Source organism: Phalacrocorax carbo, chromosome 10, assembly GCF_963921805.1.
Source record: "Phalacrocorax carbo chromosome 10, bPhaCar2.1, whole genome shotgun sequence".
NCBI lineage: Eukaryota > Metazoa > Chordata > Aves > Suliformes > Phalacrocoracidae > Phalacrocorax > Phalacrocorax carbo.
The window spans coordinates 8456681-8470699 of record NC_087522.1 but is presented as its reverse complement, the minus strand read 5'-3'; the positions used below and the strand labels follow the sequence as shown (position 1 = coordinate 8470699).

The following is a 14019-nucleotide window of genomic DNA, read 5'->3' as shown; positions in this document are numbered from 1 at the left end:
ATATTCACAGCCATAAAAGACCTTTGAAAATTTTCCATTCTAAAAGAACATGGAGCATATATGAAATCCAAGATTTCCGTTTCAAATGTGCCTAGCACTCATACTGCTCTTTGCAGACACCAGATGTTTACCAGAAGACAACATAAAAGGTCTCAAAATTGTATGTTATTTGACCAGTACAATATATTGTAAATGCATTTTTAAGGAAGAAATGTTGGAATTGCTATTATCACATTGAAGAATTCTGCATTTCTTATGTTGTGATCTAGGCTTAGTTCTTCCCCTTCCTCCCTATAGCAGAGACAGTAAAAAAATCAATATATTAGAAATTTAGAAAGGAAATCTTAATAGGATTTTACATTTCAGAAAAAATACAGGCCTATGCTCATTTTGTCGCATGCGCATGCTTCCCTAACTGCTGCGTCCCCTTAAAGGAAAGCAAAGCAAGACTTTAAGAGTAGTTTATGTTTATTTGTGTGTACTGAAATGATCAGAGGTATCTTGTTCAAAATTATAGAATGTATTCTGATAAGACTGGAAGTCGTCAGAGCAGTTAAGCTGGGTTAATTCAGGGATACACTGAAAGTGATTAAAATAGCATCTACCGATCTTGACCTGTGTTTTACTGCAAACAATTCTTCTCTCCTTTTAACACAGATTTCTCCTGTTAGGTTGCTTTGTAAAGACCATTTTCTACTTCTCTATACATCCTGGAATTCGCATCGCAGTAGTCAAGAAGTCGTAAGATAATTTCAAACACTATAGTATGTCGTTTCTACTTACACAGTTTGCAACAAAGTGACACTCACCTCCTGAACTACTTAGTTTTTCAGAAGATGTCTTTGGAACTGTTGCAGGATTGTTAAACATATCCACTAGTGGACTAGTGTAGGCCCTGCCTGTAGGAGCAGGGGGCACCTTGGATGCATTTTCATTATGAGGATAAAAATCATTTCCAATCTAGAGTCACAGAAACAACAGTATCACAACACTGAGGAGACAGTGACAACTTACTTGCAACATTAAATTCTAGAAAGCAATGCTTAAATATTCCCAAATGATACATGTTCAGGCCTGTCAGAAAGTCCTTATGTTCCTATGAAATTGCTGATAGAATAGTTAGTAAGAAGCTTCTGTCCCTTGATAGACATTTGTTAGTGGGAACATGGTGATAGCCTTTTTTTTTTTTTTTCCAAAATAGCAGTTACACCTAGATAATCTCCAGATTTTTTTTAGAAGTTTACTGATATCATTTTATTAAAGAAGTCTAATATTCACCAACTAATGATGACACAATGTACAAACAGGGAGGATTTAGAATTTAACGTGCTGTAATACATTATAAGAATCATGGAGGGAAGACTGAAAGAAAATTTAAAAATGACATTTTATTATATGTAATTACTGTTATTTACAGATAAGAATGTAGGAAATAAAATGGTTAGAACAAAAGTAGTCCTGAGGCTGGGCTCTGCAGAAGTCCTAGGCACCCAGCTGAAAACTGAGCCTTGCCTGGATATGTGCTTCTGCCTACTCTACTGTGTGTTTTTGCAGTAGCAGAGCTTCAGCTTAATGATTTTGCTTTCATACCCAAGCCCAGCATATTCCAGCTGAGGTACAGCATAGACTCCACCCCAAATGCTTAGGTACAAAGGAGGCTAGTGAAGCCACTCTGCTCCCATTTAAGAGAGAGAAAGTTGAACCAGCAAAGGAAAACATACCGTGGTATTTCTCTCTATCATTGGTGAAGGTTGTGGAGTTCCTGATATTGGTGTGGAACCAGGTGTCCTTATTTCGTCTATCATCATTTTGACTTTTTCAGGCACTTTGGTGGCATCGCTACAGGTTTCCTGCCACCCAGGCAACTTGGATTTTAGGAAGTCCGCACACTGCATCAAGTTTAAAAGGTACTTGTCAAAACACATGGTTTTTCATAAAATTGCACAGACCTACTTGTTAATTTTTGTTATACCAAAAATTGTAACGCCAGCAAAATGGAAGTCTCTTCAGAGATTTTTTTTTTTTTTTAAGTAATACTTCTTTGAAGCAAATAATATGTTGTAGAAAGAGACTGTCCTTTTTCAGGGTCAGATAGTGGAAATACCTGATCAGTCCATACATTTTTCTCTTTAGATATGATTTTTTAAAAAGTCACAGTAACCCTTTATTGTTGCTACAACACATTTAAGAGAATATTGCATTGCAAACACTGATCACAACACTTGTTGGCACTGCAGTGTTCCTAAGTGCCATCTTAGTTATTTATGGCAGTCTGATCTCCTGTATGAATAGATTCCAGGAGTTCCATTTCTGTTCACACTCACGCTACTGACCTGAACATGATAGAAGTGCATATGCTGGGTAAAGCTGCAGTGCTTGTCAACCAGAAAACAGAATCTTCTTTTTTCTTCAAGGAGAGCTTCTCTGCAGCCTTCTGCAATAAATCTCTGAATATCACTCTGTCGAGAGCTCACGGTTTCCAAATACTAAGGAAAAAAAGAAAACAAAAAAGACACATACAGTATCTGAGTTTTATTTGATAACTGTATCCAATTACTGAAGCAAACTCCAAAAGCCTTAGAAGAGGTTTTGGAAAGGAGGGTGGGGTAGGGTGGCTCTGCTTCCAAGTCTTTCTCTTTTCATGCCCACACCCAACTTCCCTCATCAGGTAAATGTATATTCTTATTACAGGCAATCAATAATCTTAGGTGGGGGGGGGGGGGGAGCGAAGCGAGGCAAAACAAGAAGCAGTTTTTTAGCCTCTAAATGCTGCAGGAAATAAGAATATGACATCAAAGCAGCAATTGTGCTGAGCAATTTTAAGGCCACAGGTGTTCTGATTAGACTATTTACCTTCATCTGCTCCATAGCAGTTATATTTACTCTCACAAAGCTATGACAAATCTCTACTTCATTTTAGAGAGGGGAAGATGAGTTACTAAAAAGACTAAACTATATATATCTGAGGTTATGAGGTTTCATGGCTAAACTGTGATTAAATGCTAATCCTTGAATTCTTACCTTAAAAATACCTTAAAAAATAAAACCTGTTATGAATACAGGTTAAAAGACAGGTAGTAAGAGATAGGAGCTAGTGCTATTTATGTTTACTGTACCGTGTTATAAACAAAGATTTCTTTTAAAAGAAAATTGAAAGAGATGGAGAAGAACCCCACATAAGCTAGCATAAAATAAAAGTATCATGCAAATAAAAATATCAATGGCAAGTATTTTCTGAGAGGTACATAACCACCAGCATATGACTTACTATTTAAAATAAAGTTTCTCTTCATTGCCTTGCTATTTCTTATTTCGCCTCAAGATGGCAATGCTGTTTTAAGATCAGTAGGAAAGGGACTAATAAGTGATAACAGAAGTTGGCTTTTGCCTACTTTGTGAAATTAATTTACAGCAAATTACTACTGAATTTGCATAGCATAGCTGACTCCCTGTGTAAACCTCTGCATAAAGGTGTATTTACAAAGGTACTTTAAAAAAAAACAACAAAACCAAGTAGTGGTCAAGAGATGAAACCTAGAAACTGAAGCAGAAGTCTCTGAACATGTAGAGCTGAGCAGTCCAGAGCTTAATTTCAACGGGAATACATACTCTAGGAGTGCCTTTAATAGAAGCCAACTCTGAGGAACTAAAAATGCATGTTCTTCGAAATTGTAGAGTTTAACTGTTCAAACAACCTGCAGAGGAGTTAAGTGTATTAACTAATAACACTGCATATACAAAAATTGTGGTGAGCTTCAGAAGTCAAGTTTTAAACCATGCTCAGATGTGACCTGTAATAGCTTAACATTTTCACTTGACCAGTTCTCCTACCAAAGAAAGAAACAAATAACTTCAGAGACAATCCACTGACCTCCATTTCTTTATGCTCATATTTCATTACATTTCGTGCTCCTTGGCTTTTCCTTCTGATTTTTTTCAGCTCAGCCTGAGACTTCTCTAGAGAATCTAATTTGCTTCTGTGTTCAGTTTGGTATCTCTTTAAAGTTGCCTGCAATCAAAGCATTTAAAACAACTCATCATGCACTCAGCAATGTAACTGGGTAAGTGACTAAAAAGCATTACCATAATCTGTGAGATATCACTAATACACATCAAATGAGTTAGGCAATTGCCTTTCTCAACTTCAGTTTAAAAATGCCATTAGGTCATGCATTGGTTCCCTTTTTAACTCAAAATAAGCATGAAAATTTTTGCCATGTTTAGCTATCTAAATTAAGCAATACATTAGAATTCAGCTTAACTGTTAGGAAAACAATTTCTGAAATATTCTTTGACTGGCAGCAGATAAATAAATTAGGACTTCTAGAATTGAACGTACTTACGTTCATATATTTTACATCCAGGTCTGTTTTCTTCTCCAGTTCAGATATAATTTCCTTGTGAAATTTTTTGAACTTTAAAAGCAAATGAACAAAGGGTTATTAAAATTGGCAAAATTAATTTATAATTTCAAAAGAAAAAATAAATTAAGAAAAGATATTAACTTACACTCTCCTCTAGACTGTCATTAAGTTTCTTGTGTGTTCTTGAAATTTCTACAAGAACTTGGCCTGTTGACAAACATACAACCATATTTGTTTCTTTCATAGTGTTCTTAAGTTTGTTAACAAAGAGCAGTAATAAAATACATTTGACTAATGTATTTATTAACTAGAATGTATTTAAGAGGGATAGGAAATTTCTTGCTGTTGTTCATCTCAGCAGTTTAAATAACTACATCTGGCCACAGACAAACCAAGCAGCTCAGAAGTGATAGAAGAATAATTAATCATGCATTATTATGCAAAAGAGACGTGGAGTGCCAGATAAAAGAAATACTTCCTTCTCTCCAGAATAGCTCATATTGATTTAGTAACAGCCTCTTTTCTTGCCAAGTCAGAGAAAAGTACATAAGAACTAGAGATAGTTGTTACTATCCGAATAGCTGCTATCCACTTTTTAGCCTGAAAATTAATGTTTATTAACTAACTGCACCCTCAGAATTAACATAGTAACCTTTCACATTCATTCACAGCACACCTGCCAGAACAGCTCTGGAAATTACCAGTGAGTGTTTTATCGGCGATTACAGCCTGACTGTACAGCATTTACTAAGAGCCAAGAAGTATATTTCTCAGCATCCTCTCAACAGTTCCTAAATATGCCTATTATGCTCTGCTGTCTTCCAGCACAGGGTTACACAGCTTACTCTTCACTGCGAGCAGTTAAAAGCTGGACTGTTTCATTTTGCTTTAGGAGGGCATAGAAGAAAAATACCTCAGTCCTTTGGGTGCGGTTCTATGTGCAAACCAATGTAAACTGTGTCTACTGCGGCCCTGCCCTGTAGGCAGACAGCCACATCATCCTGCTCTGGATACAGATGGCCACATCATCCCCACTCCCTTCTTTGCACTGGCACCGACACACTGAGTGTGTGCCAGTCTCGTCTGGGAGACTGCAGCATACTGCTGAGGAGAGTACTTGGAAGTGTCCTGAAGCACCCAGTTTGACTTCACCCACTTAGACTTGTAGACAGTTACCGGGTCTCAACCAGGAGCCATTACAAAAAACTGGAAGTGCTGGGGCCACAATCAGGTTCCCAAATTTGTAGCATCTGGAAGTCTTGTCTAGAGATGTGTTTTATTGTCATTCCATTTCCATGGCAAGAACAGCAGGCTGAGTTCCACAGCTGGTTCACATGCCTCCTCCAGTAATCTACCTATTGCTCAACCTTGCAGTTATCCCACTGTGAAGGAGTAGCCATACAGGTGCTTGCAGTATTAAACCTGCAATAGTGCTGTCCTAATGTACGGGCAGGCCTTACAAAGCTACACACGGTTCTGTAATCCTGATTACTTATCACTGGCAGAGTCACTGCATAGGACTGCTCTGTGTGCCCCCCTCTGTTTGTTACCTTACATGATTCTCAGTTTCTGGTTTTCAAAGGAGGGAAAAAAAAAAGATACACTGTTTGACACACTGCTTTACAAATCATGTTTTCTACCATCCATATTCTTTGAGAACTCTTCCTGAGTTAAACTTATAATTCTGTAATGCTTCAGTTCATGTGCACTTGAATGATAGCTCCCAAAAAGTACAGATAATTACAACAATTGTCTAAATAAAATGAATGTCAGAACTTTCCATGAGAACCTTATCATCATCTTTTTCAACATCTCCCCAGACATCAAAACCTGTCTCCCCAAAGCACGTGCTAGTGATTTGGTAACCTGCCCATGGAACATAGATGCATCCCCACAGTGCCTGCGTATGTATTATCACCTTTCTCCCTTCTTACCTGTCACTTTCAAGTTACAACATCTCAAAATTTTAGCTTCTTTGAAATGAGGACCGTATCTCCCATCCTGTGAAGCAATATGCCACAGCAGGCTTTAACAAAATGTAAAACGTGGATCTGCATTATTGTTTAAGGGGGAACATGAGGTGGTTCAAGAAGAAAAACATGCGTGTCTCCTGACTTTTCAGGAGTCCCTCTGCATGCGCCAGTCCTGACCTCTACGGTCACTTTGCACAACAGGCTACAGAAGACTTGGAAGAAGGAATCAGAGTACAATGAGAACAGTCAACCCCTTGATCAGCAAGAAGGAATTCAAACTCCGGGCAGTAGATGGGAGGGAGAGACAGGGGTGCTGTATTCCCCGCCCCCCCCCGGAGTCCTTCCGTACAGCCTACAGAGTGCAATGCTTTTATTGTTCTTATTTAGAATTGCTGGTGACCTCCGAAATACAAATACATGGGAAGCAAGAGGTGCTATAGTAATTAATTGCTCATATGCAATAGAAAAGTAAATACAATGTAGTTACATAAACACTTGAAGTAACGGACATGAGTAAGCCACCTAGTTATTTTAAGGCTGTAGAAGAGAATGCACTTTAGCCTACAGTGTTTGTTTCACTGAACTCAACTGAAAAGATACATTTTAGACTAACGGGCTTTTAAAATTAGAAGAGTTTTGTAAACACTTATCTGCAACTTGAAAATAGCATTAAAAGAGATTTGGAAAAAAAGTACAAAAAATTACAAAGTTTGTTTGACTTTAAATAGGCAGACTAGAAAGGTGTTTGGGAAGTTATAGAAACTCAGGGTGAGTGTTGAAATGGCCCTGAGAATAATTGCCCATATAGATTTTTGTTCTTTTAAAAATGAACTTATTCTCCTTCTTTGTAAAAAGTATGTTCTGAGAATCTGCTGCCAAAGCAGCACACTTAGCTAATACTTGGCAATGCTAACACAGCCAACCCTAGCGTTCCAAGTACTGACAGACATCCAACAACGTCGGGTATTGACTCAGCTCTCGCGTCCCTCTTTCACACTCCCTTCCTCTGGCCTGCCCTGCCACCACAGTGTAAACGCTCAATAAAACAACCCATTCACCTGGTGCGTCAAGAATGGAAAACCTGACGCTCGGAGGTTGTTATTTTTGTCTCACACACCACTTGAACTGACTGCAGCCTTCCAGTCTTTCAGCTTTGAATGCTTGGTTAGAAACAGGTTTTCTCATCTTTATTACAAAGAATACCGCCAAAACATGCCCTGAAATGAAGAGAACTTCAAAAACTAAACTTCCTTCTAAATGGTTTGTGCTGGATTATTTTACGAGTTTATTTTAGAGTGTTCTAGAACACTTTAAAGTAGTATTTTTAGGCATCAGTGACTGTATCTCTAAATGTATTTTCTTTCTCTCTCAGCCAAAGACTCCCTGTATGCTGTGCATCTGGCAAAAGCCATTTTATGCTGGAATCCCCTTACTGCCACCGGTAATCCACAGGCACTGTATGTACTGGCTCACCCATTTAATTTCCTCTTTAATGTTTTGAATCAACATCTTGAAAAGAACCCATAGCAAGCACACTCTGACCTATTAAGATTCAAATTATAGTTGAAATTATAGGTCAGATTCTGCACTTCGTATAGAGAACATTTTTACCATGAACATATATCATGTTTTTTTATTGCCAGCTTAAGATAATGGTTAGCTGCATTTTCATGACCCTCCCAAATAAGATTTATATAAGGAAACAAGTTTTTCTAGATGACTAATTCAGGAAAGGCAAAACAACCCCTAACCTGCATGTAACAGTGTCCAAGCTGAGTAGAAATTGAACAACTTCAGTATAACATTTGGATTTTCATTACAATGGTGAATTATAGGATATATCTAATAAGACAGCGGGTTACTCTGGATTAATAACAGCATAACCTAAGGCCAGACTCTAATGTTCAGTACTTATTCATCTTGTAAAAGGGTACAGAAGACTAAAGGTGAAGACAAACATGTATTTCTCACGTCAACTAAAAATATTTTGGTATGCATTAAAACTGTTCGTGATCAGGTTTTATATATGAGAGCTCATAAGACATAATAACCAAATATGAACTTCGTCATCATTTACTGGCAAACCCCAAACCTATCAAACATAATGACACGACTAGAGTGCATGATAACAGACCACTTAAGTCTCATTTGTGGCAGACATACTGTAAATTTGAACCAGTTTTGGGCGTCATATTATGCAACAAATTAATAAACCAAAACCACCAGTCTTGATCATAAACATACCTATTAAAATACTTGCCTTTCAAATATATTTTTCTGCTTTCCATTCTACCACACCCTGAACATGAAATATTTGTGACTAAAAGAGGTACATTAAATATTCCCACATTTGTTTTAGAAAACAAAAATTAGTTGTAAATGTTTATAGATATTTGTTCTGCTATTTTGCTATTACTCTAAGTGCTCTACAGGGAAGAGAGGAAAATCTCTTTCAGAAAGGGATTTTGGGGGAAGATCTCAAATACCTTAAATAACGTAATGATAAGAAACCCCCACATTTCTCATGTATGGTTCTTGAAACCAGGCTGCATAATACAACTGTAATCTGAAATATGACCATGAACAGTCATGCCAAGTTCCATGGTAAATTTATTTTAGTTTCAAATAGGTTCAATGCACAGGTAGAAAGATCTTCTAAGCTGAAGCTTCAGGAATTTGTGGAATATTTTTAGGCTTAACCAAGGCTTTTGGTTGTATTGAGAAAATAAGACAGACTAAACTTCCATTAATGCTGTTGGTTTTATTACCAAAAAAAAAAGAAGAAAAAAATCACTAACCCAAAACATGTAACAGTTATTTCTCCGTACGTGGCATCGCCTGAGCAAGAAGATCTCTGTAGAAGACTGTCTTCACAGTAGATGAAAAACAAGGGAAGCAATCTCTAACAGAAATACTCTAAGGCCAGAATACAGAACTTCTGCAGCAGTTAAACTTCAACCTCACTGTTTGTACTGGGTGATTGTACTGGTTATTTACCTTTTTAGCTTATGTTGACTGTTCTTAGGAATAGAAGAGTAAAAGAATTGTTTCAAGTTCGAAACAAAAATGGAACTCTATGAGGAGAGTTCTGTCACAGAAACAAATATTAACAGCTACCAACAGAATCACTGAAACTTTTAAAATACTGAATAGCAATATTAGAATCAATAAATGTCTTAATTGCATCACCTTACTTGAAACATACTGCAATTTTGTTTTATTTAGAGGAGGCCACTCTAAAAAAATTCAAGTCTCTTAACAGGGAGACTTTCTTAGATGTCTGCGAATGGACAAAGTGCTTTAATTATACCACTTATTTATCTCCTGTTGTCCTATTTTGCATTCAGGGCAGGTCTAGTAACTTCATGTCTTAGAGATGAAACCACGTAATTATTTACATTAAACAAGAGAATGAAAGGCTGAGTCAAAGCTACACATGGAGACAATATAGTTCAAGTGTATTATTAGATACCATTCCTGTCAAGATGCTCTCTTTCTTCCAAGTAACCCTTTGCCCAGAAGAAAGGCATTTATGACAAGGGAAAGTTAGAAACAAAGTCCTTTGAAGCCAGCAGCCCCTGAAAGGTAGTAAAATAGACCGTTTCAAAGGAATACAGTATAACAAATACATATGATTGAACTGTTACGCCTCAAATGTGTTAGATCTATCATTCTGTCATACAAAGGATTTATTGCAGAAGGATTTAATTGTGCAACAGATGCTTTAAAAAAAAGGCAAAAAGCCTTAATGGAATTTAATGGGAAAGAATAAAATCATAAAGAAGGACAAGTAAAGTAAAACTTCCCAAGCTCTAACTTACTTTGCTTCTAATCCAATTTGTCCAGAATGCTTAAAAAAACCCACCACCAACCCACAATCTGTAGAATTATTAATAATATGTACATAAATCAATAGGACTAGGTCGAGTCTGCCTTTCCTTACTGCATGAACGAACACAAAATAGGAAGTAAATCTCTCTGTAGTTCATTTTATAAAGTGGCATTGACACATGACCATTCAATGCCATTTTATGAAGGTGACTGCAGAAGGTGAAGAATAAAAAACAATAAAACCTACAACAGAGAAAAGGGGAAGACATTTCAGAGTATGAAGAATTTTAAGTCCACTATACATGCTAGATGTCGTGCCCTGAAGCAGCACCTCCAAATGGATAGTTATGTTTTGCTAGAACAGCAAAATAAATAAAATCTGTAAATAAAACAAAAATAGAAGCAAAGAGAACTTTACATTCTAAATGGCATTCTCAGATCAGTTTTAAAATATGCAGAGTTTTCACTAAGGCTGTGAACAACAGATATGTTTTTGTGATGTAACAAGCAGATAAGTTGATTGAAAGCAGATTAAACATGGGTTAAAGGAATTGAAAAAGCTGCCATGACACAATGGCTGAAATCTGTGTATTCACATACTAGTCCAGTAAAATGAAATCCAAAACTGATATTGATTATGAACCATGAGGAATGAAACTGAACATTATGATATTATTAGACATATAAAAATAAAATCTTAAGTACTATACAGTTAGAGATATATAAGATGTAAAAAAATGTAGTCCTATTAACAGCATGTGTTGTCAAAGTTGTTTATATCAGGCTCCCACACAAAAACTGCAGCAATTGTTAATTTACCATGCAAATGGTCTCCTGCTTTCAGCTCCCCTTTAACTATGTAAGCATTTTAGATGAAGTTGCTTTCAAAGCATTTCTCATCTAAAGTTAGCTCACAATATTTCAGGTAATTACCTAAAACTGATTTAATGCTCAGAGTGAAGAAGTTTCAATTTCTCCATAGTTCAAATTTATTACTAGTTTTTCAGATGTTCCATTACTTCTAAACTTTTTAAACCGTTTTATGTGTTTTACAGTCTCATTGATACAGAGGAGATAAACAGACTTCCCAACTTCTTAAGACCCTGGAAGATGCCTAACTCTAAGTATCTACCTCCATGTCCAGACAAAGCCAGTAAGCAATAAATAGCATTGTACAAGTTACTGTTGCTTGAACTTAAAAATCAAGCGGGGGGGTAAAAAAGAGGTACTATGGATTCTGTTTTTGCCCAGTCAAATAATCTATTCCCAGCTACATCACAGCCAACATACTTTAACAGGAGTCCACAGGTGTTTTAATCAGCAGAGGCAACTTTCTAGGTAGAATATACTTTCTTCTATTGGAAGAAAAGGACCTTCTATCGCTTCATGTTTACAGCAAATGTTGTACACCAAGTTCTACACTTCCCCAAGTATTTATTTTTATATGTACATATTTGTATGTACATATATAGCATATACATACAAATACCTGAATCTCACTGACAGCCTGTTCCCTCTGCAACAGAGCCAAATAGCATCGGGGGAAAAATGGAAAATAAAGGTGGCTAGTAGCAGGTTGCCGCTGCTATTTTCTCTTGGCCATCCTCTCTCCCAGGGAGCACCTTGGCCCCAGCCAAGAGCATAGAGCTGATTGGATAAATTGCACTGGTGGTGATAGCTCAACCGTGGCCACCATCTTCTCAAGGACCTCAGTCTTCCAGTCACCGGCTTATTATGTTGTGGAACTGGCTGGAAAAAATGCCAAATGCTTTCAGCTTGACACAAGTGATTTTAAGAAGTACTGCAAAATTCATACTATGGGCTACATGCTATAAAGTGGGCAATGAGGTGTTCATAAAGTACCATTCCCACATAAGACTTCACAAGAGTGAATACTTGACAGATTATCAAGACGAATACAATGCCCAGTAATCCCCATTTACTTTGTTCTTGGTGTGATCCTCCTATTTTACAATTTTAAACAGAAAATATTAGCTTACATTATATTTTAGAGAGGAACGTGACTTTATTACAGTTCAGTCTGCTAGTCTAATTTTCCTTTCTCTCCCAAGCTGTTTTGATCTTAGTAAAAAAAAATTCAGAGATGAATTTTCTAAACTTACTATATCATTGAACAGATGTTAATTAACATGAAATATTCATCTTGTTTCAGATGATTGGTAAACATAGTAACTAAATTTTAATGTTAAAAAAGGAAAGGAAAAGCATATGCCACATAAATAATGCATGAAAAATGGCAAACTTCTTTTTCTACCCGTTACTCCACTACTAACATATACGAAGACTGCTGCAAGCATTTATTTTTTTACACAAACATACAAACCCACAATATATTAAGGTATGTTTGTCAGAGACTGATCTTCCATAGGGCCTTGAAAGCCTTATATACAATAGCTTTTCATACTTGAGCTGCAATGGTGTTAAACAAGTGACTTGTAATCCTTACACAAGTCAGGTGCAAAGAAAATAAGTTACAATACAGCCACAAGCCTGAGCTTGCCTGTACGAAGCCCTGCTGTTTTTAGGCAGAGTAGTTGGGGAAGATCATACAATAGAGCTAATCTGTTTTTCAGCAGCACTGGAACAAATCATGCTAAACAGCAAAAACTGAAGTTGTTGACAGGTTTCCAGTACTAGAGAGCGTAAATATTTAAGTTATCATTACAAATGTTACATGATACTCAGTAAAATTCAAGAAATCGCTGCAATTTTTATTACAGCACTTTGGAACTGCCATTGAGTTTCCCAGTATTAGCAGTGTCCAAACAAACAAATAGAAATATTTAGAAATAATTTATCAGTAAGAGCTGGCTGTACACACATATAGTTAGACCTTCAATTACAGGATTTACAAGCTAATTACATATATGATGTAATTTTCTTTGCAATATTGTTATTCACTTTCCATTTTCCATCTTTCCTCTCATCTAGAGGACAACTGAGTATATTTTCTTTACATAGGCTTTCAGGCTTATTTCTTTGCCAACAGACACACCTGGGGGTGGTGGTGAAGAAAAACTATGATTGCCAAGCATTAGCTGAGAGAGAACAGCCTCCTGCCTGCTGCACTAGCCCCAGCCCCGTGTGATCATACTGTGTCTGGGTAAGTTCAAAAGCTGCTGGGGAACACACACCTGCCGTGCAGCAGAATGCCAGTTCTCGCACTTCCAAGTTACTCTTTTCTAGACAGACATTAGCCACAATCTACAAAACAGTGCATGTACACACAGGTGAGGTTCAGGCCATCCTTTCTACAGTTTTCACTGCAAGACGAAAGATGTCTTTGATACCTATGAGGCTCCTGTGAAATCTAACAGTTGTAATATTGACAGAAAAATCTTTAAGGATGCCCTTCATGGTGTTTTTGCTATTTTCTCAGGCCTTTGAGGCATAGCATGAGGATACCAGTTAAGTACACACTCACCGCAGGTGTTTTGAATATCTGATTTTCCCCAAGGGTGTGTGGTCACATGTATCATTATGGATGTTCTGTGCTGAACTCGAGTCATCATACACAAGGAGGTGTGCTTACAGTAGCAGGTGCAAAGAAACACACGCTAGCGTCACAGCTATAACACTATAACAATGCATCACAAGGAACACTACTGCCAGTGCTACCCATGAACTGTTAAGATAACCACCCTGAGAAATCCAGGGCTATATCCTGTAAGAGTGTTATACCCATGTCTTATTACTGACTAAGATCAGGAGAATCAGCTTTGTTTACAGGTTGCCATAGGAAAAAAAAAAGGAATACAACACTGAAATTGACTCAGAAATATGACCAATTATCTAGAATTTAATATGAAAAAGTAACTGGAAAAATATCA

At 37.0% G+C, this 14019-nt stretch overlaps 1 protein-coding gene and 1 long non-coding RNA gene across 2 annotated transcripts in view; one reads left to right on the top strand and one right to left on the bottom strand.

Moving 5' to 3' along the window:
• The window catches only part of BAIAP2L1 (BAR/IMD domain containing adaptor protein 2 like 1), a 43782-nt gene that overhangs the window by 8897 nt on the left and 20866 nt on the right, over positions 1–14019 (bottom strand). Inside the window, exons 4-9 of the mRNA XM_064461702.1 lie at positions 4510–4571; positions 4344–4415; positions 3872–4009; positions 2334–2486; positions 1722–1889; positions 810–960 (exon numbers count right to left, since the gene is read on the bottom strand). Coding sequence (XP_064317772.1) covers positions 810–960; positions 1722–1889; positions 2334–2486; positions 3872–4009; positions 4344–4415; positions 4510–4571 — 744 coding nt within the window. The remainder of the gene's footprint in view (positions 1–809; positions 961–1721; positions 1890–2333; positions 2487–3871; positions 4010–4343; positions 4416–4509; positions 4572–14019) is intronic.
• On the top strand, positions 1818–8795 carry LOC135315185 (uncharacterized). Its single transcript, XR_010374621.1, has 3 exons — positions 1818–1907; positions 3941–4061; positions 5036–8795. It is a non-coding gene; the product is annotated as an uncharacterized LOC135315185 (long non-coding RNA).